The 26,234-nt window shown below is 47.6% G+C and overlaps 2 protein-coding genes across 13 annotated transcripts in view; one reads left to right on the top strand and one right to left on the bottom strand.

Moving 5' to 3' along the window:
• Pptc7 (protein phosphatase targeting COQ7) overlaps positions 1 to 3,153 on the top strand; it is a 38,386-nt gene extending 35,233 nt beyond the window's left edge. Inside the window, 1 exon segment of the mRNA NM_001107141.1 lies at positions 70 to 3,153. Within this exon segment, the coding sequence (NP_001100611.1) occupies positions 70 to 128 (59 nt within the window). The 3' untranslated portion in view covers positions 129 to 3,153.
• Positions 2,569 to 26,234, bottom strand: part of Rad9b (RAD9 checkpoint clamp component B) — a 32,616-nt gene continuing 8,950 nt past the window's right edge. For 8 of the 12 annotated variants that reach the window (XM_087579039.1, XM_087579038.1, XM_087579037.1 and 5 more), the window contains 7 exons: positions 23,959 to 24,058; positions 19,292 to 19,398; positions 15,853 to 15,959; positions 15,701 to 15,765; positions 14,430 to 14,549; positions 12,911 to 13,139; positions 4,737 to 5,232 (listed from right to left, as the gene is read on the bottom strand). In XM_087579039.1, the coding sequence (XP_087435165.1) occupies positions 5,122 to 5,232; positions 12,911 to 13,139; positions 14,430 to 14,549; positions 15,701 to 15,765; positions 15,853 to 15,959; positions 19,292 to 19,398; positions 23,959 to 24,058 (839 nt within the window). In that variant the 3' untranslated portion in view covers positions 4,737 to 5,121. Of the gene's footprint in view, positions 4,465 to 4,577; positions 4,696 to 4,736; positions 5,233 to 12,910; positions 13,140 to 14,429; positions 14,550 to 15,700; positions 15,766 to 15,852; positions 15,960 to 19,291; positions 19,399 to 23,958; positions 24,059 to 26,234 lie in introns of those variants that run through there. The other 4 variants (XM_087579040.1, XM_087579041.1, XM_087579042.1 and 1 more) reach the window with 3 other exon arrangements.

Below are 26,234 nucleotides of genomic sequence, written 5' to 3'. Positions count from 1 at the left end.
GCTTACAGGAGCCACGTCTTCGGTTGACTGTTCCTTCAGGCACACTGATAAACTTCATCTGTGTTTTAGGTGGAAAACCAGATGACATCACCGTGCTCCTCTCAATAGTGGCTGAGTACACGGACTGACTGGCCACACTGGTGACTCCTGCCTTTCCCTTGTCCCCAACGTTTCCCTGCCACGTGTGCTGATCCTGCTGGCAGGACCACATTTCTTTGCCACTGATCTGTGGCCACTGATGGATGCTCTGGCCCACGTTTGAGACCCATGGAGATCCTTGCTGAGAACCACTACTGTCATGCGCTAGCCCGGACCTGCTGGCGACCCTCTGAGAGAAGCGAGGCCACCTCTCCCTTCTCCTGGAGGTTTTCAAAGCCTTTTACTTTTCAAAAGCAGTTGAAGTTTTGAAAATAAGTAATGTTGGTAAAGCGAACTCAAAATTTCAGTGTGTTAAAGGGATGTTAACAGTTGACAAATAGTGAATAGTGACAGCTCTACAGAGCACACATGGTCGTCCCAGGAGAACCAGCCCTGTGTCCCACAGGTGCAGTCTCTGCTAGGACTGGTATGGTTTGTGTCTTCTGTATAAACTCCTGATTTCAGGAGCTCACAGCCCTGCCCTAACCCTGTGCTGGGCACTGGCATCTCAACCCCAGCGGTGGATGGCTTGGGTTACAAATTGGAAGGAAATTTTTGTTCTGTGGATGCAGATGTTTTGTGCTTTTTAAAAGATGCTTAATTGTGCCCCTGTGACTGCAGCTGTGGCAGTCTGTTGATTTGTCCAGGTCACAGGCTAGAGGCAGGAGAGGGACAGGGAAATCTAGTAAAGGAAATACTACGCAAAATTTCAAACTCCTCAAAGCCTGGGAATCAGTGCTGTAGCTGAGGTCGTCCGCGCTGCCTGTAAGGATGCCCCGGGCTTTCCTAGAGTAGAGAACGCAGCTGCAGCTCGGAATGGGGCTGGCTGTGGACAGCCTTGCTCCTCCCCCTCAGGAGCCGCCCACCCTCCCATGCCCCACCTGCGTTGTGTCCTCAAGGTGATGATGGCCTGGTGGCGCGGTGGCTGCATCTCCCAGAGCCCACAGGAAAGCCAGTGGTACCTGACATTCACAGTGACATCACAGCTGAGTGTGGGGCCCTGAGTCCGGCTTACTGTTTACAGTCCCCAATAGCCATCGCAGTAGGTGACGCTCCTTCCCAGAATCCCCCAGTACCTGCGAGCGCAGACTTGTTTTTAAGGTTTATGTACAACTGACTGCTGTAAAGATATATATATATTTTTGGGTCCGTTCTTTTCCTTCATTAACGTGGTGGTAGAAAAACCATATATACTTAGAAACCCTTAAGTTAAAGCCGTGTTTTCTGTGCGAGTCAGATGATGCTGGCGCGAAGACGGTGTGAGCAGCTGCACAGCCCGTCCTCTGCAGGAGACACTGGCTCCCCGGGTATTGCATTGAACTTGTGTGTGAGGTTACCTCAACTTGTTTTTAAAGGTTTTGTCTGTGTGTCTGTATATTTGAGTAGCTGTGTCTTGTTTTATTTAAATTGTTTACCATGTACCATGTACATGTCAGTGCTCTCAGTGCATCATGCTTGTAACAGGCATTTCATTTATAAGAATGAGTTACTCATTTGTAAGCTGTTCAGTAATTTATCTACTATTCCTAAATTGGCATAATGTTAGATTCCTGTATTGAATCACCTTTAATTACACGTCAGAATGCCTTAACTACCCTAACCTGACAACACTGAGCTCTCTGGTGAGGAGATACAGCGGCCGGGATGCAGGGAGACTGGACTAAGGAGACGCGCCGCGTTCTGTTGATCCTGGGGCACGAGGGGCACGTGGTGGGTATTTATTTTGCACAAACTCTTTACAGTGTCTGTGTGTGAAACGGTGAGGTTGCATCCAGATGGGGTGTGTGACTCTAGGACTGAGCTTCAGCTCTTCTGTGTGGTTTGTCATTAGTTTTTGGTCAGAGGTGTTGTAGCCTTACAATCTGGATATATTTTGCATTAATTTTCCAATGCCGACATTTAATTCCTGCTAAGAGCAGAGCTGGTCAAGTCGCTGGCTTTTTTTCTGCTCTCATTTTAGCCCATCAACCAATGTTTGTAAAAGTGGATTGGTTTGTTGTAGACAACTTCTTTTTAGTCAACTCACTTTTCTGAGCAGTCATCGTTAGAAATGGACAGGCAATAGGGCTGCTCTAGTAAACAGAAAGCCATAGGGCAGGCATCAGGCTTCAGTGAAATTACTTGGGGCCTGGCGCATGAGCTAGTGACATCGAGTATTCCATCTGCTTCTCCCTGTCCGTTTGTCACACACTCGGTTTTATAACTGTCCAAGGTCAGGCAGAGCAAGCCCCGCTCACACTCACTGTGCCCAGGGCTCTGTCACGCACCCCTCGCCAGGGCTGCTCTGGAACCTGGTGTGCGCGTGCACTGTATTTTAAATCAAGCAGTGTAAGCACTCATGTTTGTCTCAGAGTGAACTTTTATAACAAAAGAGAAAATTTGGATTTTAATTTACAAATGGCAAATTATTTATCCCTCTGGATGCACCAAAGACCAGTAAAGTTTATAGCTTTTCCATCTATATTTATAAAGCAATACTGTATTATAAAAATCACTATTTTTATCACATGCTTGAAATTTTTATTTTGTTCTGTTTTAAAAATGTGCACTCTAAACATATCAGAACCTTATTTCTTCCTATGAACTTAAGCTGCCTGCGCACAAAAAATATTAAATTATCAAGTGGAGATGAAGTAGCTGGCGTCCCTAGGCTCTAACAGCGGAGAGAAAGGAGGGGACAAGTTCTGTATCCTGAGTCGCTGTGTGCTTGGTCGATAGGCTACTCGCTCACAGAGTCCATTCCAGGTGTGTGTCTGCGGCAGAGACTGGCACCAGCGTTCCGAGGCAGGAGAGTGCCCTTGCTCTGGGTAGAGTAGCCAGCAGACGGAAGCGTCCCAGCACTGCCCTCCCCAGGAGTGTCTTGGAGGCACTGGCAGGCTGGCTGAGGCTGTGCGTGTTTGTACTTTAGAGTAGGTTCATGGCTTCTTGTCACTGTACAGCAGCTCTCTCTGGCCAAGTTGTAACACTCAGTTTCTCTGGAGACTGTCACAGTTTTACATTTAAAAAAATTTGCAAAAATCTGCTTATAAAACAAAATATGAAACAAGAATTTGGATTCTATTTCTTTGAAAAAAGTAAATTATCACAAAATTGAACTTCTCAATAGAGCAGTGACCATGTCAAAACGTGACTGTTAGCAGGAAGTTGGTGGCAAAGATAGTAACGACGAGCAAATCTGAGTCTGTGCTAATGAGCTGCGTGTTCTGTCGAGACTATCATTGTTTGTCCTACCAGAGGCAATGACCTGATCGATGTCTGAAATATAACTTATGCAGGAATAGTTCTGTAAATACATTTAAATAAACTGTAAGGATATTTAATAAATACAGTATTTATACTACGTGCCACTCCTTTGGTGTGAACGGTCAGGGGCTAAAGCACCGACGCTCAGATTGTCTCCGTCACATCCCAACTCCAAGCTTCTTGGTCTACCTGACAGTGAGCCAGCACCACAGAGCCGTGTCCTTCGTGCTTTACCATCTGAGCCAGAGCAGCGTGGCCTGTCATCAGCAGCTCCTTATCTTCCTCAGAAGTTCACCAAAATGGACGACAGTTGAGTGTAAAACAGAGAGTTTACAGCTGGAGCCATCAGTGTCCTTCCAGACAGTACTGAGTGACGGAGCCACCAGAAAGGCCGCTGTGAGGGGTGGGGAGCTCTGTAGCAGAGCACTGACCTGGGATGTGCAAGGGCCTAGATTCCATCACATGAGCACACACACACACACACACACACACACACACACACACACACACACACACACAGTGTCACAGTGTCACCGTCTTGTGCAGATTAGTGCTGTAGCCAGGCTGCGCTGGCCAAGGTGCTTGGGAAGCTGCATCAGGGTGAGCCCAGGCCGTTCTCAGCAGGAGACCCACAGCTGCTCTGCAGCCATGTGTGCTGGGCAGAAATGTCTGCAATCCAGTGATCAGTGTAAACATGAGATTCATAAATCTTCAGCCTACAACAGAGGACAAGGCTGAGATAGGTGGGCACTGCCAGTTTCCACAAAAAGCTTCTTGAAAGCCCATTTTCATTCACAGAGGGACATTTTGGGATGAAGTTGGTGAAGTTGGGTTTTTATTAGGTTACTGTGGGCAGCTGTGAGTCATTGCTAAGCTACAAGAACCCAGTCACTGTTTCAGCTAGAACTCTGCTCACACGTCTGCAGCATCTGATCCACGTAGGCAACGCTGAGTGTGAAGTACGGTGGCTGGCCTGCTGCTTGACATTTCCTTACGGTCTGATGGTTTCCAAGGACTTAGCAATAAGATGTTCCAAAGACTCCTGTAGCCTGCAACCACTGTACACTGGTTTGGGAGAGAGTCCTACAGCATAATAAGTTACATCAGTGTGTTTTGTGCCAGGTTTTTAATCTGTGCATGTAAGCAGCTAGACCTGAGAGGAGCAGTGGACAGGCATTTGTCCTCTGCCCCCTTACCTTGTTCCACTCCAGGCTGAGCTCAGCGGCCGCTGTGTGTGCCGGTGACTCATACCGACTTCACTGCATGCTCTCTGCATCCCACTGCATAGCAGACAGGAACCAGAGCAGCTGAGGGCCAGGAAATAAAATCGTGTAATATATAAAATGACCACAAAGTGAAGTTAACTGTATGTCTTTTATTCACCACCTTTTCTCTACTCTGAAAAACAACACTGAACAAAGCCTGTCAGGTCTCACATAAGCTGGAAGGCTGCTGTCAGGTACAGAAGCTCCACCTCACCCAGATGCTGAGGGAAGTCTGCCTTAGGGATCCACAGGGGACATGCCAAGGCTGCAGGGTTAAACAGTGGCATCTAACCCCGATGGCTCATCCTTGTGCGGCCAGCTCTGTCCCCCAAGTGACACAGATTTTAGTGCACAGTGATCCTGGCAAGAGCAGAGACACTGTCTCCAGGGCATCCTGGGACAGTTTGCTCAGTTTCCCCTTGGCCTTCAGGGAGCCAAGCGCCCGGTGTGGCTATTACAGCCTTAGCGTGGACGTTCATCCACTCGCGTCCTGTTCACTGTCGCTTGCTACTGCCAGACTGCCCAAGGGGTGGTTGGCATGCTCTTGCTGTTCACAAGATACTGCTCCAAAGAACATGCAGGAAAACTAGAAAGGAAAACAGAAGGCTGTAGTTCATTTTGCAGACAGACCTGCACATACAAGGCTCCAGCTGGTATGTTTCAGAATGGCCATGTGGGCTGGAGAGATGGCTCAGTGGTTAGAGCACTGACTGCTCTTCCAGAGGTCCTGAGTTCAATTCCCAGCAACCACATGGTGGCTCACAACCATCTGTAATGGGATCTGATGCCCTCTTCTGGTGTGTCTGAGGACAGCTACAGTGTGCTCACATACATGAAATAAATACATCTTAAAAAAAAAAAAAAAAAAAAAGAGGGTTGGGGATTTAGCTCAGTGGTAGAGCGCTTGCCTAGCAAGCGCAAGGCCCTGGGTTCGGTCCCCAGCTCCAAAAAAAAGAAAAGAAAAGAAAAGAAAAAGAATGTGGCCATGTACTGCCACTGTCTTTGATGGTGATGAATCGTGGACACCATTACCTGCTGAACACATCTAGAGCCAGAGCCTCTTCGGCCATCACCAGCCCAAGACAGGATCTTTGTGAATGGTAGTGTACTGTGACCTCTCCTGGAGCTTCAGAAATGTCCACCAGGACTGAGAGAGGCAGAGGAACCGTATCTGTCCTCGGAGGCTGAAGCTAATCAACAGCCCCCAATCCCAGCCTGCTGCTGTGTTGAGGGGAGCCGTAGTGTTGCTGGTGCTTAGATGTCCCAACCTCCGCCCTCTCCAGCTGCTGCCTCTTCTCTGTCACAGAGAAGTAACTGTCCTTAGAGACTCTTCTCATCCTCCTTCCTACCCTACCTTAAGCTTTTGACCTCAGCAGCACTTGCCTGTGCCTGAAGCAGTCTCCTGTAGCAGAAGACATGGTCTAGATTGGAGAGAAGATACCTTGTACAGCGTCTGATCCCTTACTGCAGTTGACCCCAGCTTAGCTGCAGTAAGGAGAACGACAGCCACCACATGGACGGAACCCTAGAACCCCAGTCATATACACAGGTAGGTAGTGATGGGATCCGGTTTCTTTTGGCCATGGAGTAAACTGAAAGGCACAGGCTAAGTGGCACTCTGATAGCCCTGAGAGGCATTTCATACTCTGACCTCTGCAACCAGAGAGCACATTTGTGCTATTCCTGCAGTAAAATCTGTGGTCACCTGTTTTTTGTTTGTTTGTTTTTAATAAGTTTAATAAGTTTATATATGTGAGTACACTGTTGCTCTCAGACACACCAGAAGAGGGCATCGGATCCCATTACAGATGGTTGTGAGCCACCATGTAGTTGCTGGGAATTGAACTCAGGACCTCTGGAAGAGCAGTCAGTGCTCTTAACCACTGAGCCATCTCTCTAACCCGGTCACCTGGAATCAGTCCCTTGCTTCTTAAGTCTGGCCTTGAGCAAGGTCAGGGTCCTGAAGCTGAGGTGACTGCGCAGCCTCCTCTGTCCAGGCGTCTGGCCGAGCAGTCGCTCTCGGGAATTAATTTTCACAGCATCTTCTGAAGCTGCAGCATTCGGGCTAAAATATTTTGGTGTTTGAGCATTGCCTGACTTTGGGGTGAGTGCTATTTGCCACCTACCCTTGTTCCTGTTGTCTACCTGGGCCTAAAATGTGTGGCTGGCTAACAGCCCTTCCTATGCTAAAGCAAGAGCCCTGCACACACGCAAGGGAAGAACGGTGAGCTGGAGCACAATGGTGGAGCACTCCGCTAATGTGCCTGAGAGCCAGCTGCTGTCTCCAGCACCACAAGGCAAAGGAAGGTTGATGCTGGCCCCGATCACAGAGCTGTGAGGCTCAGCAAGAACAAGACAACACAAGAGGCTGTTGAGATGGCCAAACCGTCAAGTGTTTGCTGTTCTTCCGTAGGACCTGAATTCAGTTCCTAGAACCTATGTGGATGCGCTCACAGCTACCTATGGACTCTGGCTGCTGCTATCCAGGACCCCTGGCCTCCGTGGGTGCAGTACTCACAGACACACACATTAGAAAGCAATATGTCACCACACCTTCCTGCTAAGACAAGGATGAAGCAGGATACCCGACTCTGGCTGTAACTTAGGATCAGTGGACATGGGAACTCAGTTACTGGCACTGAGGGAGAAAGCAGACGACCTCTGCACACTTCTACACAGGGTGACTGTGCTGGGGGAACCTGCCAAGACCAAGACAACTCGGCAGCCGGGCAGTGGTGGTGCAACCTTCAGTCCCAGCCCTCTGGAGGCAGAGGCAGGTGGATCTCTTGAGTTTCAGTCCAGCCTGGTCTACAGAGAGAAACCCTGACTCAAAGAAAGAAAGAAAAAAGGACAAACAATTCAGCAGAGAGACATACGTCTACACACAGAATAGCTGTGCACACAGAGGATGGAGACAAGTATCTACAGCAGGAACGGACTTGTAGCCAAGCTGGCCTCAGACTCACTATGTGTGCCACCGCACCTGGCTCATGAAGCCCTGGGGACTCAACCCAGAGCCCTGGGCATCCCAGGCAAGCCTTCTGTCAACTAAGATAAAGGCCAGCCTCCCAAGCCTCTCTACTTTTTATTTAGAGACAGAATCTCTAAAGTTGGTGGATTGTCCTGGAACCCATGATCTGGCCTCACCCTCACAAGTGCTGTCATTCCTAGCCTGTGCCCCAGCCCAGCCAGGGACACACTTGACAGGAGACACTCAGACCCCTGTGAAGAAGCTAATGTGGTGCTGCCTGCTTCAGTCCTGGCACTCGGACGGCTGAGGCAGGACTGGGAGTTTCCATCTGGGCTACACAGATGTCTTCACTGCCCCACCTCCCACACGGAAAAGCTGGGTGTGGTGATGCATTCCAGCCCCTGAGAGACAGAGGCCATGGGTCCATCTTCAACTGCAAAGGGACTTTGAGATAAACCTGGTCAACATGAGACCCTGGCTTAACAATGTTTTAAGTCAGAATTCTAAAACAGTCCTGAAAAACACAAGTGGGCTTAAAGGAAACGTCGCCTGGTTACAGGTGGATGGTGGACAGAATAGCAGCGCTCTGAGTAAGTGAAGGGAAGAGTTCCTCAGATCCCAGCAGACACTTTAGGGAGATGGGTGAGCTACTAAAGTTTGGTTACCAGTCAGTGTTCACAGCAGAAAGAGAAGGCTGCCAAAAGCCACTATTCCACCAAACTAAAAGCCACTGATGAAGGGGCAGAGGATAAGGAAGACACTAACGGGTCAAGCACAGCAAGTCCAGAGACTGGCACAAGTGCACCAAGTGTATAACATGGCAAAGGAGACACCAGAGCCCTGGGCAAAGGCAGACTGTAATTTTAAAGGCTTCTGGGGAAGCTGCAAAGACAAAGTTAGACCCATAATTTACAGCACGCATGAAGAGATTCCAGATGGCACAGCGAGTAAACAAGAGGAAAGGCGTGGATTTCTTAACCCGAGTAGGAAAAGCTTTCTAATTACCTCAAAAGTCATTTGAAATTTAAAAAAAAATTAACTATGTAAAGGAAAAGGGCTGTTTGTGGCAAAAAAAACAAAAAACAAAAAAAACAGGGGTTGGGGATTTAGCTCAGTGGTAGAGTGCTTGTCTGGCAAGCGCAAGGCCCTGGGTTCGGTCCCCACCTCCGGAAAAAAAAACAAAAAAACAAAAAAACAAAAAATACAAAACAAACAAAAAACCCAACAACAAAAGAAATCCAATATAAGCTATGTAGTCAGGTACATCAAACATCACAGATAGTGGCTAAGAAGCCTCTGTATCCAGTGAGCACATGTGGAGGGGCCAGGGCTGTAGACTGCAGCTGGGCAGGGTGCTTGTTGGTCTTCCATAAGACCCAAGTTTGGGGTTGGGGATTTAGCTCAGTGGTAGAGCACTTGCCTAGCAAGCACAAGGCCCTGGGTTCGGTCCCCAGCTCCAAAAAAAACCAAAAAAAAAAAAACAAAAAACAAAAAAAAAAACAAAAAAACCATAAGACCCAAGTTTGCTTCCCAGAAGCTATTCCACTTCATTCACAATCAGACAGTGCAGATTAAGGCCATGATGAGGAGAGTGGAGACAAGCCTCAGCAGTTACAAGCTCTTGCATCCTGAGTTTGGTTCCCATCGCCCAAGATGGATGGCTCACCATCGCCTGTAACTCCAGTTCCAGGAGATCTGACTCCTGATTTCTGGGTACTGCATACATGTGGCAGACATACACACATAAAAACAAAATACTCTGAATCCAAAAACTAAGGAGCAGGTGGATCTGTGAGTTTGAGGCCAGCCTGGACTACACAGTGAGTTCTAGGACAGCCCACTCTGTAGTTGAGAGCAAGGGCTGCTCTCACAGAGGATCCAGGTTCGGTTCCCAGCAATTACATAGGGGCTTAGAACCATCAGTGACTCCAGCTCAAAGACATCTAACTCTTACCTTTGTGTGCATCAGGTACACATGTCTCTCTCTCTCTCTCTCTCTCTCTCTCTCTCTCTCTCTCTCTCTCTCTCTCTCTCTCACACACACACACACACACACATGCAGGCAAACACATATACATAAAATAAAAATATTTTAAGGGTTGGGGATTTAGCTCAGTGGTAGAGCACTTGCCTAGGAAGCGCAAGGCCCTGGGTTTGGTCCCCAGCTCCGAAAAAAAGAACCAAAAAAAAAAAAAAATATATATATATATATACATATATATATATATATATATTTTAAAAGGAAACAAAATTTCTCCAAAAATAAATTTGGCAGTGGTTGTTTTTGCAAGTTTGGCAGTAGGAGCTGGTTGCAGACTTGGGAAACGTCTCTCCCCATCACGGCTGCAGTAAGCATACACTGGCAGGACCTCAGTGTGCACACACATGGCTCAGCTCTCACGCTCTTAGGAGGAATTTACCTTACAGACACACTTCTAACTATAGGAGATGCATGTGTGACCCAGTTTGTACTTGGAGCTTTTAATAGTTTTAAGACAAGGTTTCACAAAACACTTCTGTTGTCCTGGAACTCACTACATAGACCAGGCTGGCCCTGAACTCAGAGATCCTCCCACCTTTGCCTCCGAGTGCTTGTGACACTTTAGTAATTGCAGAAACTACAGACACAGACAGTCACTCAGAGTGGTTAACTCAATGTGAAGACAAGGCTGCCGTGTGGAAAGCAGTGTTTCCCAGCCTGTGCAAGTGGGGAGAGCAGCTAGAAAGCAGTTCGTGTGAGGATGTATGCAGCTGCTCATTTGCCAAGGGAATAACCAAGGGAGAAGTGCGTAGTGTGAGAGCTGAGAACTGAGTCTGGATCCCACTCTGGGTAGGAATCTGGGCACTGTCTGTCTGTTACCGAGGGCTGGGGTGGAGACAGGCCAAACCCTGGAACTCACTGGTCAGCCAACCTAACTGAAGGAATGAACTTCAGGTTCACTGAGACCCTGTCTCAAAAAGTAAAGATGGAAGCCAGTGAAACGGCTTAGCAGGCCAAGCCTGGATCCCAGGCCTCAGCATGGGCCTGCACACACACAAATTAACTCCAAAGTTCCTGATTTCTTTTTTTCTAAAGATATGGGTGTGTGTGTGTGTACAAATGTGCAGATAAATGTTCTCATTTGTGCAGGGGCCAGAAGATGGTGTAGCATCCCCTGGAGTTGGAGTTTCAGGCGATTGTGAGCTGCCCAACTTGAGTGCTTGGAAGCGAACTCTGGTTCTTCACAAGAGCATCAAGCTTATGTAACCACTTAGCCATCTCTTCCGCCCCACAAATATATTTTATCACTTCTTTTCTTTTCTTTTTTTTTTTCTTTTTTCTTTTTTTCGGAGCTGGGGACCGAACCCAGGGCCTTCCGCTTGCTAGGCAAGCGCTCTACCACTGAGCTAAATCCCCAACCCCACAAATATATTTTAAATTAAAAAAAAAAAGCCACCCAGAATTGACCTGGAGCCTCCATGTGCCCACATGTGCAAGCACAAGCACAGGTGTGTATATCACACAACACATATGATGCCATACGTACACAATACCATTTTTTTATAATTGGTAAGCTCACTTGTGTCAAGCTGATGACCCAGATTCAATCTCGGACCCACAGAGTGGGAGGCGAGAACTGATTTCAGAACTTGTTCCCAGACCACTACTCTATGCTGTGGCATGTGCACACACACAAACTTTAAGACTTTAATATCAACAGAAGCCGAAATTGGAAGAGAATACAGATAAACACTTCAATTACAGGAACAGCCAAGGGCTTTGTAGAAGGGACTCCAGCAGTTCAGGTAAGAGCTGACTGCTGGCATTGTGTGAATGGGAAACCTTTTCATAGCAAACATGCTCTCTCTCTCTCTCTCTCTCTCTCTCTCTCTCTCTCTCTCTCTCTCACACACACACACACACACACACACACACACACACAAATATGAAAACAAAGACAGAAGAAATGTCAGGGGCTGTAGAGAGGGCTCAGTGGTTAAGAGCACTTGTCACTCCTGCAGAGGACACAGATTCAGTTCCCAGAACTGTTACCCCTGACCCAGGCCTCGGTGGACACCGCACATGTTTGGTGCACATACACTCAGGCACACCACGCATGCGCAGACACACACACACACACACACACACACACACACACACACACACACCCCTAAAACAAAAAGAAAACACAACAAACGCCAGCAATGGTGGTGAGAAATAGGAACCACTGTACACTGCTGGTAGGAACGTGAAGTAATCCAGGCCCCATGGCGATCAGCACCAAGCTTCACAGAAACATGAATATATGCTAGCACACTTGCGATTAGCACTTGGGAGGCAAGTGAGGAGGATCAGGACTTCAAGGTCATCTTTGGCTGCATAGTTCAAGGCCAGTGTGGACTACAAGAGATGCTGTCTGAACACAAAAACAGCCAGGTGTGGTGGCACATGCCTGTAATCCCAGCACTTGGGAGGGAGAGACAAAAGTATCATGAATTTAAGCCCATCCTTGGTTACAACCTGGGCTACGTGAGACTCTCCAAAAAAACAAGCCCTAGAAATGTCTCTCACCCTATCAGTGCCCTGCTGTATCGCTTCAGGATACTTGTGACTGTACAGCTACAGGACTTTTACCAAACCCGAGAGGCCTGCACATCCACTGTCATAGCACTCTTGCCGTAGCCGCACTATCCGTCCATCAACAGGTAAGTGGACAAAGAACCTATGTGTATCTGTGAAATGGGATCTTATTTGGGGGACTGGGAGGGGTGGCTCAGTGGTTAAGAGCACTGAATGCCCTTCTGGAGGATCTGGGTCCAGTTCCCAGCAACCACATGCTCACGACTGCCTGTAACTCCAAGACCTGACACTCCCACAGACATACATGCAAACAAAACACCGATGCTTACAACTAACAAATTATTAAAAAGGGAATTCTATCTAATCATTAAGAAAACTGAATGCTGTCATTTGCTAGACTGAGTATAAATGGAGGCCTTCTTGGTAAACTAAGTGTGGCATGTTTTCACTCACTCGTGGATCATACATCGACACATAACAATACATATGACACACATGTAGACAAGCGTGAAGGCAGAGGGTGGAAGAAAGGAGGCCAGCAGGAGGGAGCAGGGAGGAGGGGGAGGAAGAGGACGGCGGAGGAAGCAAAGGGGCAGGGATGAATTTGCTCATAGGATGTAATATACTTGAAGAAAGTAGGCATCGTGAAACACAGTGGCCTGGCCAGGCCTACAGCAAGGTAGATGCTTACAAGCTGGGCTGCCCTGGCCAACCTCAGCACAGCTCTCCTACCTTTCTGAGGGGTGAGGGACTTTGCCCTTCCTCCATATCACTGACAACACTCTCAGGCACCTCGGAGATGTCATCCTGGCTGGCGCTGGCTCTCCTGGTCTCTGCTGCAGAGCTGCTGTCAGGAGGATCCTTGGGAAACAGCCTTTTGGGCGCTGCTCGAGAGATGCTCTCTGGGGTCTGGCTGACTCGGCTTTTACCCTCCTGAGCACCGGACAGTGTGGGGTCTGACCTGGGGTATTAAGAGGGATTAGATAGAGCTCTTTACTGGGAAATACCTTTCCTGTAACTCAGAGAGCGGTGTGACGGCGATGAGAGCTGTGGACTGAGAAGTTGGTGAACAGAAGTACTTGCCGAGAGTTAAGATGAATGAATGCACACTGTCATCTGGAAACGCCCAGACAGACTTGGGCTCAGCAGCCCAGCACCCATCAGACATGGATTATGTCCACAGGATCACTGCTGGTTTGAATGACAACAGCCCATAGGCTCATGTGTTTGAGTGCCTGGTCCTCAGGTGGTGGAACTGTCTGGGAAGGATCAGAAGGTGTGGCCCTGTGTCAACACCTTCTGAGTGTGTCAAAGTGATGGACTTGGAGACTTCAGAAGCCTCCCACATCCCCAGTATGCTCTTTGTTCCTGTCTGTGGACCAGCATGTGAGCTCTCAGCTGCTCCTGCTGCTGTGCCTTTGCTCCGCCATCATGGACTCTGACCCTCTGGAACCATAAGCCCAATTAAACTTTCTGTTATGAGTTGTCTTAGCCATGTTGTTTTACACAGCAATAGAAAAGTAACTAAGATAGGATCTCATGAAACAAGTCCAGCTGTGGACCCACAAGAGGGCTCAGTAGGGGACGGCACTTGCTGCCAACCCTGTGACCTGAATTTGACCCTGTGATCCTGACTGCATGTGTGCCATAGTAGGCTCAGACATATTGTGTGTGGACATCAGAGGACAACTTTCAAGAGTGGATTTTTTTCCTTCCATCATGTGAGTCCCAGGTATCAAGCTTAGCGGCAGTGTCTTTACCCACTGACCCATGTGCTGGCCTATGGATCAAGTGTTATGAGGTCATGAGAATGCATGTTTTCAAGTCATAAATCATGACACTAGAACATGCCTGCAATATGTACGTCATGGAGAGAGCAGTGTACAACATGACCCTGATCTTTAAGAAGATAACTGTAAGCCAGTTGTGGTAGCACTGATCTAGTATCTCATTCAGTTGCTTCAACACAGAGGGGAAAGCACTCACAATACACACATGAGGACCTGAACGTGCATCTATTTAAAGCTGGATTCAGTAATGCGCATCGATGATCTCAGTGTTCAGAGACAGGAGAATTCCCAGTTCACAGACTAACTAGCCATGTGCAACTGTGAAGGGCAGGATACCGTCTGTCAAGCAAGGCAGAAGGCAACAACTAATACCTGGGGCTGTCCTTTGACCTCATGGATGGATGGCAGCCCGTGCCATCCCCCAGTGTTAAGGAAAAAGACTAGAAAGCCTCCGGCCTCACCTTCGTGCCTGGGAAAGGCGCAGTGACTGTGGTGAAGATGTTCTACTTGGATAGTCCAATAAGGTGGCCAGGATAAAGCTCGCCTCCAAGAGCATGTCTTCCACACTCAGAACAACTGGTCTAGGAGGACAATCAGCACAAACCATGCTCATTTCTGTCCCGTGCTAGGAACACATCAGCAAGTACCACCAACTTAGCAACAAAGAAACAGCGTCAGCAGGTGCTCCTTCAGCAATTCCTCAGGTTGACAGTCCTAAGAGCTGGGAAGCCCTTAGCAACCACAGGAAGCCCATCTGATTCAGTTGTAGTTCTAAAGCACATTAAAAGTTCACACACACAGAGTTTCCATGCTTAGGCCAGGCATAACTAGACAATCCCTGATTAGACGATTGTGTCAGGAGCCAGTCAAATGTTTCCATTGCAGAAGAATTATCTTTCTTAGTCAAAGTACCAAATTATTTATCGTTGTTATTACTACTATTATTATTATTTCTTTTCAAAACAACTTTTCTCTGTGCCATCTTAGCTGTCCTGAAACTCGCCCTACAGAGCAGGCTGGCTGAGAACTCAGATCCGCCTGCCTCTGGCTCCCGAGGACTGGGATTAAAGGTGTGCAGCACCGGGGTTGGGGATTTAGCTCAGTGGTAGAGCGCTTGCCTAGCAAGCGCAAGGCCCTGGGTTCGGTCCCCAGCTCCGAAAAAAAGAAAAAAGAAAAAAGAAAAAAAGAAAAAAAAAGGTGTGCAGCACCACTGCCTGGGGCACGCGACTGCTTTTGTGTTTTTTGAGACAAGGTCTAGTAGCACTTGCTCACCTCAAACACTGTGTGGCCAAAGCTTTGAACTTCTGATCCTGCTGCCTCGACCCCCTGTGCCAGGACTGCAGACATGTGCTGTCACGTTTGGCCAAATGACCAATTCTTTTTTCTTTTTTTTTTTTAAGATTTATTTTATGAGTATGCTGTAGCTGTCTTCACCAGAAAAGGGCACCAGATCCCATTACAGAGGGTTGTGAGCCACCATGTGGTTGCTGGGAATTGAACTCAGGACCTCTGGAAGAGCAGTCAGTGCTCTTAACCACCGAGCCATGTCTCTATCCCCAAATGACCAATTCTAAAGCACCATGCTATGGCATCTTTCAAACTTTCAGTTTGATAAATGTTGCTAATAAAGTTGAAAAGGTCCTGGAGTATAACATTAACTTCACCAACCTCCAAAGGGTTTAGTTATGGGAACAAAAGGGAAGAGACCAACCCAGAGTTCTCAGGGACATACTTTCCAGGAAAGTCAAAGTAGATGGCAATGGGTGCGTGCATCACTTCTGAGAAGGTGAGGATCCCCTGCAGGGAGAGGAGCAGAAGGTGGAGATCACTGCTTTAAAAGCACTCAGGAAAGTGACTTCGACTCTGACACTGGGATTTGCTTACCTTCAGTTCTTTAAAGCAAAAGGTTATCTCGGTATCAAGTCCAACCTGAAAGAAGTCAAACTCTTCCGGGCCAAAAGACATCTCACTGTACACAGAGCTGGTTAAATCTGTTCCATGTAGGAAAATGAAGATTAAAATGAGGCATGTGCTAGCATTCAGCACAAGCATGTAACCATGAGTTAATCATAGAGGAGAGCCTTGAAGGTGGGGTTTAAGGGACACTCCACCCCTTGAGCTGGGTAGCCCTGTGATGGCTCTAGTCAGCAGGAAAAGGCTAAGCAAGGCCACGACCCGTACCCAACTTGTCTCAGCGGCCAGCATGCCCCCGTACTGCCTTCTGACCTTTGGGGCTTCTAGGTCATCACTGCCTGACCACAGCTGGTGAGGCTCCAAGTGACAACCACCCCATCTGCAGAGTCCGGAGGGTACAAAGGACGCCCCAGTTACTTTGTTTTTGGAATGACTTATTTGTTGTGGTTTGCCCTGGAGTTATCTGTATTTTGATGCTAATTCCACTGCCCTAAGGATGGCTGCCTAGTCAAGTACTCAGGACTCAGGTGACTTCACCAGAACCTTCTCCCCATTTAATTTGTAAAGTACAGGTGAGGGCAGGTACAGGATAGAAGGAGGCCTGTCACTGGACGAGAAGAAAGGATGGTGGGAGAAAAGTTTGAAGGAAGAGGAGGAGACTGGAATGGAAAGAAGAAGAGAAAGGAGGGACAGAGAGAGTAGCCATGGCAGAGAGAAAATGGAAGCTGACGTTCAGATTCCACTCTGTGTATTTACAGATTGTTATTAATGTTCTTAAGGGATGGATGTGTATTGGGCTTTGTATGTTTAGGTGGGCAATTATATCTTATCAATTGGGTCAAAGGTTATTGTGTTGTGTGTTCCTTCACGTGTAGATTTAAGTGTAGTGGAGTGTGGGGCGGCTGGTCTGGGCCACTGCTGAGTTGGGATGTGTGTGTCTGGCATGGAGACCTGCCCTGGGAACTAGGTAGGCAGAGAGATTGCTGCCGGCTCAGAGAGAGGCCTTCGGCAGTGTGATATGGGATGGAGCAGAGTGGGTGAGACGCTTTGCTGACTGAGATGAAGTTATCTACCAGATGTCTTGTGGCACTGTGGTGCTGGATCTAGTGCGGGGTAAAAGACAGCATTTTATTTTTTATATTTTTACAACAACACTTATTTACTTATTTATTTGTGTGTATGTGTGCGCGCGCGTGTGTCTGTCTGTCTGTCTGTCTGTCTAAAGTTTTTAGTGCAACAGGGTCTCATGTAGCTCAGATTCACCTCACAATTGCTATGTAGCCAAAGGTGGCCTTGCATTCCTAATCCCCTAGTCTTGGCCTCCCAGTTGCTGAGATTACAGGCCTGGGTCATCACACACAGCTAAAGCTAACTAGTGCTAAAAGGGACTATTTACAGTTTACACGTGAAATTACGTTATGCTTTTCTGATGAACTATATATCCTATGCTGTTTTAAAATACTAAAAATCTAAAACTTCTCAAAACTTTTTTAAAAAAATAAATTAAGCTGGTCTCTGTATGGCCATACTGGTGAGCACTCCCACCAGCAGAGAATAAGGTTTCTCTTTCTCCACATCCCCGCTAACATTTGTTGTCAGTTCCTGACAACATTGCCTTAGCAATACATTTCTTTTATAATAATTTGCATATATGTTGGTGTTTTGAACTTTTCTTTACAAAGCTGCTTTGGTTGGCTGAATGTGGTGGCTCAACCTTTAATCCCCAGCCCTTGGAGGCAGAAGCTGGTGGATCTCAGTGAGTTCAAGGCTAGCCTGGTCTACTCAGAAAGTTCTAGGCCAGACAGGCCCTGTCTCAAACAAAGAAAGGAAAAGACTGGTCAATACACATACATAACACAGAGGCTCTGGGGAGAGAAACAGATTCACACCGAGGAGTCTCCTTTTAACATGGCTTAGGGCTGCAATGCACTGCAGTCTCAAGTATGGAAGGTGCCTTATGGCTCCCTCAGCAAAGGCTCATTCCACAGTTAGTGTTGTAACAGAGAACCTCAGTAACAAGTCAGACAGTGGTCAGGCAACAGTAGCTGCAGTCACTCATTAGAAAGCTCCTCTGGGGCGGGGCTTAGAGCTGCTCAGCAGCCACCTCCACTCAGGAAGATCCTTACCAGCCATGCAAGGGAAGCCATTACAAAGTCACAGGTCAGGAGCCATCTCCTGAAGCTCACCTATCTACACGGTAGGCTCACGGTGACTACCTATGGAGCATGACCCAGGCAGGCCACATGGCTCCTTTTGCTTCCTTTATTCATGTCAGTAACTACACCTACCTCACAGACCAAGTGACCCCTGATGTATACTATATACACACAACCATGGCTGGACCCAGTGTAAGCCCTTCACCTTAAATACCACAGCTCCTGACTTAGCACGTGCCTCAGCAGCGGAATCTAGTGTGCGTGCACAGAGGCATGGGCGTGAGGCCCATAACAGTTCTGCAGTGCAGCAAGCTAAGCACACGGCTTTTCCTTCCACTTCTCCCAAAGCCGTGAGGAACGGAAGATCCCTAGTGCAGGCACTGCATAGAGCAAGTCCAGGCTCATCACCAGAATTCCCTTCTACACGGTCTTGGGGGGACTGACTTAGACTTGGGGAGTGCACATGTTGCCCAGTGTCTGAGATACTGTAAGGTTCTAACTCTTTCTCTTGGTGTGTAGTCTCAGTTAGATTGCTGGCTCTTAGGACAGTAAACCATGAGACACAGGCCTAGAAACCTTGACCAAAACTGGGCATGTTCGAAAGAGCCTGCAATCCCAGCTACTTGGGAAGCTGAGGCAAAAGTGCAAGTTCCAAGCCAATCTGAGCTAGTTAGGAGGGAGAACAACAGGAAGTTATTCCTGACATGAAAATATATGATTTTAATAACCACTCTTCACTTTAAAGTAACCTGAAAATTCAAAGCCATACACTTTGTGAATTGTAAATCTCCCAGACCGCCCATCAGTTTTCCACTTTTCTCTCTCTAGCTGCTTCTCAGATGGCAGCTACTCCCACACTAGCGACAGCACTCCGTGTGGAGCCAGGAAGTACATCCATCCCGTCCCGTCCCATCCCATCCATCTCATCCCATCCATCCCATCCATCCATCCCATCCATCCATCCATCCATCCCATCCCATCCATCCCATCCCATCCATCCCATCCATCCCATCCATCCATCCATCCATCCCATCCCATCCCATCCCATCCATCCATCCATCCCATCCATCCCATCCCATCCATCCATCCCATCCATCCCATCCATCCCATCCCATCCATCCCATCCCATCCATCCCATCCCATCCCATCCATCCCATCCCATCCATCCCATCCATCCCATCCCATCCCATCCCATCCCATCCCATCCTATCCCATCCCATCCCATCCCATCCCATTGCAGACATCAGCCTTACCCAGTGATTCCCCACTCGAGCTCTTGAGGCAGAAATTCTCTGGGGTAACGGAGAAGGTGACTTCCTCTTGATTCGATGTTAGAAGAGCAATGGCCTCAGCCAGCAGTCTGTAAAATGTGATGAAAAGTATCGATGTCATTTGAGCAACAGCTAAGACCTTACTGGAATTCAAGTCTTGAATCTGGAAATAAACAGGCCTGCTGGTTATTTAGGAGACTTCCTACAAAGGTCTACCTTCTTACTGTATGTTTTAAATTGGACCTTCGTTTGCAGGCCAACTAAGAGAGCTTAGAAACCTGGGCATGTGAGATGTTGGTACTACCTTGGGAAAGCATGTAGAGGCTGCAGTGTGAGCAGAATGCAGGGACGGCACCCTCCATGCCGAATGGAGGGTGCCGTCCCTGCATTCTGGTTCCATGCCATAAAGGAGACAGCAGAAGATGGAGCTGCTCAAATACAGCTGAGGTAAACTAAGCCAGAAACCCGTGTGGTGGTTTGAAATGAGATGGTCCCTATAAGTCTTGGGTGTCTGAACACTTGGTCCCCAGTTGGTGGAACTGTTTGGGAAGGGATAGGAGGTGTGGCCTTGCAGGAGGAGGTGTGACACTGGGGGTGGGCTATAAGGTTTCAAAAGACAGGTGCCACAGGCACTTAGTTCTCTCTGCCTCCTACTTACAGTTCTCATATATGAGATCTCAGCTGTCCTGCTGCCACAGTGGACTCTGACTCTCTGAATTTGTATGCCCAGTTAAGTTTTATTTTTGTTTATTTATTTGAGACAGGGTATACCTATGGAGTCCTGGAACTTTACTCATTGTGTTGACAACCCTAGCTTGGAACTCACAGAGATCCTCCTGCTTCTGCCTCCTGAGTGCTGGGATTTAAGGTGTGTACCCCATGCCCAGTGCAACCTTCTTTGATAACTGCTCTGGTCATGGTGCTTTGTCCCAAGAACTGCAAAGTGGCTAATCCACATGACAGGCAGAGGTTCCCACTCGGCCTGTGGCCTGGACGTCTGTTACTCTCCTAGACTAATTAGTCACTTCAGGGTTCTGCTGACATCCAGATGCCCTTTTATTATAGATCCCCTGGGTTGTTTTCTTTTGTTTTTTTCTGAGACAAGGTCTCCTCACTGTAGTCTAGGCTGGTCTGGAACTCAAGGTGATCCTCTTGCCTCAGCCTCCTGAGGGGGTTGCAGGTGAGAGCTGCGAGGCCTGGTTTAATTATGCTCCCTTTTGAATAACACATGCCTTCAGGGAGAACTCAAGGTGGCACCCACAGGCTTGAGGTTGGCCTTCTGCTCCCCTAGTGACCATGACACTGAGCACCTTCCTGTGCACGCTCAGGTCTCTGTGCACGCTCGGGTCTCTGTGCACGCTCAGGTCTCTCTCTGTGCACGCTCAGGTCTCTGTGCACGCTCAGGTCTCTGTGCACGCTCAGGTCTCTGTGCACGCTCAGGTCTCTCTCTGTGCACGCTCAGGTCTCTCTGTGCACACTCAGGTCTCTGTGCACGCTCAGGTCTTCTCTGAGCATTCCTAGTTGACTGCTGGACAGACAGCTCAGCAGTTAAGAGCAGCCTGATCTCGTGGAGGACCCAAGTTCTAGTCCTAACCTCCACATCTCTGCTCACAACCATCTGTAACTCCAGTTTCAGGGGATCAATACCCTCTTCTGTCCTCTGAGGGCAGGTATGCACATGGTGTATAGACATACACACAGACAAAGCATCCATATATAAACATAGCATGTTTTAAATTAAAATAAAATAAAGTTGCATTTTAACAGGACAAATAGGAACTGCAAGTTCTATCGTGCTCTCCAACTTGAGGTGTGGTGGGATAAAATCTTAGGATTTATGCAGTCTGAGTTGTTAGGCTGATGCTAGACATTAGTTAGCAGTGTATCCAGGCCAGAATGCCAGGAGCAACCATCAGGCTCATCTGGGGACCTCTCCCTTGTTTAACCGGGAGGTGTTAAACAAATGCTAAATACATCTGTTCTGAGCCTGAGCCCAGCTTTGTAGCCCAGGCTGGACTTGAGCTTTGTAGCCCAGGCTGGACTTGAGCTTTGTAGCCCAGGCTGGACTTGAACAGATGCTTCTTTTGCCTCAGCTTTCCCCCTGCTGGGACTCAAGCCACTTTTTCCTTTTGTGTTTATAGAACAAAAGAAGAGACTTGTACACTACACATCAAGCAAGGGTTTGCTCTACTGCTTTGTTACATACCCCAGACAACATGACACCAAACAAACCTGACTTTAAAAGGCAGTGCGACTGTGTAATTCAAAGGAGAAGAAATCGCCAAGCATGGCGGTACACACCTAGAGTCCTAACACTTGGAAGCAGAAGCAGAAGGACTTTTAAGTTCTGGGCTCATTTCTGGTATGAGACCCTGTCTCAAGCGCCTATTTGAAAAATCCAGAAAGTATAAACTATGAATAAATATATAGTTTTCAGACTATTAACAATGGAAATGCTGAGCTGGAGAGATGGCTCAGCGGTTAAGAGCACTGACTGCTCTTCCAGAGGTCCTGAGTTCAGTTCCCAGCAACCACATGGTGGCTCACAACCATCTGTTATGAGATCCGATGCCTTCTTCTGGTGTGTCTGAAGACGGTGACAGTGTGCTTATATATAATAAATGAATAAATAAATAAACCTTTAAAGAAAAGAATGAAAATGTATCAATTTTACCTATCAGGCTATCAGAATTTGTAAAGATTTGTTATGTCCTCCATTTAGAAGGACTCTACACCAGTCAGAGTGTGAAGTGACAAACTGTTCAGATGGTGACAGCTGTCAGAGCACACAGGAGTTTAAAGTTTATCAGCCTTTGACCCACTAACTCCATTTAACGACTCTGTTGGGCACCCTGTACCAGGGCCCTAAGGAGCCTCACTTCCCTGTCTTTGGTCCCTCCCTTCCCTGGAGTGTGAGCTGGACCTAAACTCACTCAAGGAAAACAGCAGGAGTTACGGGGCAGCAGTTCCGACAGGAGAGTGGAGGAGCCCTGAGCCCTGAGGCCCTGTCTTGGGAGCTCACTCATTGTCTGGCGTTTGTGAGGATTCCCAATAGCAATCTGCAAGTTTGGAATGGATTTTCCTGCGCTTCCAGAGCCAGGCAGTGAGTTCAGCAGTGCCTCCCCATGGCGAGTGACACTCTAATCCAAGTGGCACCTTCCTCAAACTCAGGAGACCTTGATCCAGGAACATCCGGGTGAGACCCAGCTATTTCAACAGATCCATAAATGCCTGATTTGCAAAGGCTCGGCATTTGGGGGAAATTTGTTCCACAGGAATAGATAACAGATACTAATCTGTATACTATATCGTTTCTGACACCAAAAAAGGGGAAGCTACCTAAATGTTCCCCTGTAAGGTCATCAGCAGGAAAGTGTAGCTCAGACACGCAATGTAAAGAAAAAAGCAGTTACTCAGATAAGATCGGTGTAAGTGAACTGATGCCAAGCTGCTCCCATAGCTTAAGTCTCAAAGGCAAGTCTAGGGTCAGAGACATAGCCCAGCAGGTGCAGGCACTTGCTTGCCAAGCCTGATGACCCAGGACCCATGTGCAGGAGAGAACTGACTCCTGCATGTCGTCCTCTGACCTCCGCACGTGCACAGTAGCATGTGCATTCGCACACAACCTGGGTGGTAGGGAGGTGTGTGCTGTAGGGAGAGTCACCAGGCTGCTACCCGGCCACTGAGCTACAGAGGACAGCAGAGGAGTGAGGCTCACGGTTCCTTGCATTCTTCAGTGTGAGTGCTGCAGGGAACAAGGATTGCTTTTGTAATTTAGAAAAGCAGTGGGATAGAATGTGCTTTCCCCGGTTGGGGATTTAGCTCAGTGGTAGAGCGCTTGCCTAGCAAGCACAAGGCCCTGGGTTCAGTCCCCAGCTCCAAAAAAAAAAAAAAAAAAAAAAAAAAAAAAAAAAAAAAAAAAAAAACAAGAATGTGCTTTCCCCGAGACTCATGATAATTAACAGTCAATGCTGCAACTGAACTGAATGAATGACGTCCTTTCCTGGACAACTGAACTGAATGAATGACGTCCTTTCTGGTCAACAGAACTGAATGAATGACATCCTTTCCTGGTCAACAGAACTGAATAACGTCCTTTCCTGGACAACTGAATGAATGACGTCCTTTCCTGGACAATATGGCTCACTCCATTACTTAGAAAACAATAGAATAAGAAAATCAATTTGCATAAAAATGTCCCAAAGTCCTCAGGCTGTGTGTCCTGGGGCTCAAAGGGAAGCTTGTAGTGATGAAGGATCACAGTCTCTTTGGCTGCACTGAAGTGTGAAGCCAGGCATGGGTGGGGTATTTCAGAGCTCCTGGCTACTAACCTGCTGCTTTTAAGCGGCTTGTCACCTGCCTTTCTAAAGTCTCTTCCTGACAATGTCAGTGATTGTTCTAAGTCACGTGTTAGCCTTTTTAGAAGTGTAATGGCTAGGAAGCTCTAGGAGGAAGTGGGGTAAGGCAGGGTACCGGAGTGAGTGTGGCCAAAGTACAATGTACACAGCATGAAATGTCACACAGAACCCCGACATTTTTGTGTGCTGACTTAAAAATAATCTCAAAAAGAAAGGAACACTCCAGGGTGAATTGTTAGTGCACGGGGACGCTGTGTTCAGAAGAGAAAGAGCCGTCAGGAGACCCTTTACCTTGGTTTAATCATCAGGATGTTCGCACACAAGCTCTTTTCAAAGAGAATTTTCAAGGGCTGGCAGTCTTGGAAATACACATTGTGAGTTCTTTTAATACCTTAAAGAGAACAAAGCAGCCTCTTAATAACTCTAAGTGCAAAATGAACAGGCTTTAAAAGCCTGCCTTTCACAGCTAAACTAAAGCAATAAAAATTAATGTCTCACGTGGCAGGTGCACACGGCCTGCCATGGAACGTGGCCCTAATTAAGAAACGTATTGTCGCCCCCTAGTGGACAAGGAGCAACATGTCACATCTCAGCAAATTAGGTCTCACCCAGCCCAGTGGTCTCAAACTTGATAGGTAGCCAAGGATAACCTTGAACTCCTGAAGCTCCTGCCTTTACTTCCCAAGTGCTGGGGTAACAGGCATGTACCATCATGCTCAAGGACTGCAAGTCAAGCCCAGGCCTTCTTGCATGATAAGCAAGCACTCAGAAAACTCAGCCCTGAAAAGAGACGTCTTGAACATACATAAGTCAGTAACTGGCACTGCAGGTCATGGATCTACAAGGCTCTTTTTGAATATTTTATTCAGGACTAGTCTTTCTTTATAGGACTACCGGCAGTTAGACCTCTAAATCTGGTCAGTGATTTCTTTTTACTGTAGGAGAATTAGCAATACAGGTCGAGTGTTCCTGTCCTAAATGCTTGGTGTTTCAGGGGCTGGAGAGCTGGAACTATGGTTAAGAGCAGTTGCTAGACTAAGATTCAGTTCCCAGTACCCTCATAGAGCTGACAACTGTTTGTAACTCCAGTTCCGGGGTATCTTCCTGCCTCCGAGAGCACCGGGCACACAGGCAGTGCACAGACATAAATAAAGGCAATAGTCACATACATAAAATGAAATGAAAGTATTTTTAAAAGTGTTCTGACTTGGAAGGGTTGGGGGAATATTTCTAAAAACTTTATGAGTTGATTATCCCTAATCTGAAAATCAGATTGGGTTGGGGGGGTTAGATTCACACTTTCAGATCAGGGTGCTTGCTCTGTGTGCCAGACACTTGTATGCATTTTACGTGTATCTTCTCTCCTCCCTGCAGCCCTTCAGGGGAGGGAGGGACTAATCTTACAGCTAGACTGCGGCAGCACAGTGCTGAAGAGCAAACTGAAGACCTAACCAGGATGAAAGAGATGGCTTAGACCATCTTGCCACCAAGAGTGAGAAGACTGATGACTTTAAACCACACCACATGTTCGTTCTCTCTCTCTCTCTCTCTCTCTCTCTCTCTCTCTCTCTCTCTCTCTCACACACACACACACACACACACACACACACACTATTTTTTTAAGTTTAAAAATTCTTTAAAAAGAAAATGCCAGACACCATGGCACACACCTTTAATCCCAGCACTCAGGAGACAGGTCTCTGTGAGTTCAAGACCAGCCTGGCCTGGTCTACAGAGTGTGTTCTAGGGCTAGCAGAGCTAATCAGGCCTGGTCTCAAGTAAATGAAATGACACATTTCTCAGGTTATATGTTTGGTGAAATTCTTTGCTGTTTTGTTTTGCTGAATAACAGGACTGACTGACTGATGTGGCCAGAAACTCACTATGTAGACCAGGCTGGCCTCAAGCATTAGTAAACCTGCCTTTGCCTGAGTGCTGAGTGTGCACTACTGAACCCAACGATTACTAACTTAATAAACATGCACATTTATGTATTATCAAATTTCGTTCATTTGGCTGCATAGCCAACCACTCTGGAATCGAGTTTCTTGGAACAGCAAGCACCTGTTATTTAGCTCTCATGATTTTACCGAGTGGTTCTTGAGGTCTAACGTAGGATCATCTGGGGTGAGTTCACCGTCTGTCTCTGGCCTCAGTGGGAGCAACAAGGATGCTGAGGACGTATTGTGTGATGGTTTGTATATGCTCAGCCCAGGGAGTGGCACTGTTAGAAGGTGTGGTCCCATTGGAGTAGGTGTGTCACTGTGGCTGTGGGCTTTAAGACCCTCACCCTAGCAGCCTTCAGATGAAGATGTAGAACTCTCAGCTCCTCCTGCACCATGCCTGCCTGGATGCTGCCAGGCTCCTGCCTTGATGATAGTGGACTGAACCTCTGAGCCTGTAAGCCAGCCCCAGTTAAACGTTGTCCTTATAAGTGTTGCCCTGGTCCTGGCGTCTGCTCACAGCAGGAAAACCCTGAGACAGAGTCTATCCCAGAAGTGTATCCCTGGCTTCTCCTCTGGCTGATAGAGGAGCTCCAGGGCAGCGTTGATGATGACAGCCTTGGG

The sequence above is a fragment of the Rattus norvegicus genome, chromosome 12, assembly GCF_021556685.1.
Source record: "Rattus norvegicus strain SHRSP/BbbUtx chromosome 12, alternate assembly SHRSP_T2T, whole genome shotgun sequence".
NCBI lineage: Eukaryota > Metazoa > Chordata > Mammalia > Rodentia > Muridae > Rattus > Rattus norvegicus.
Note: the sequence above shows the minus strand (reverse complement) of the source record. Positions and strands in the feature narration are given on the sequence as shown.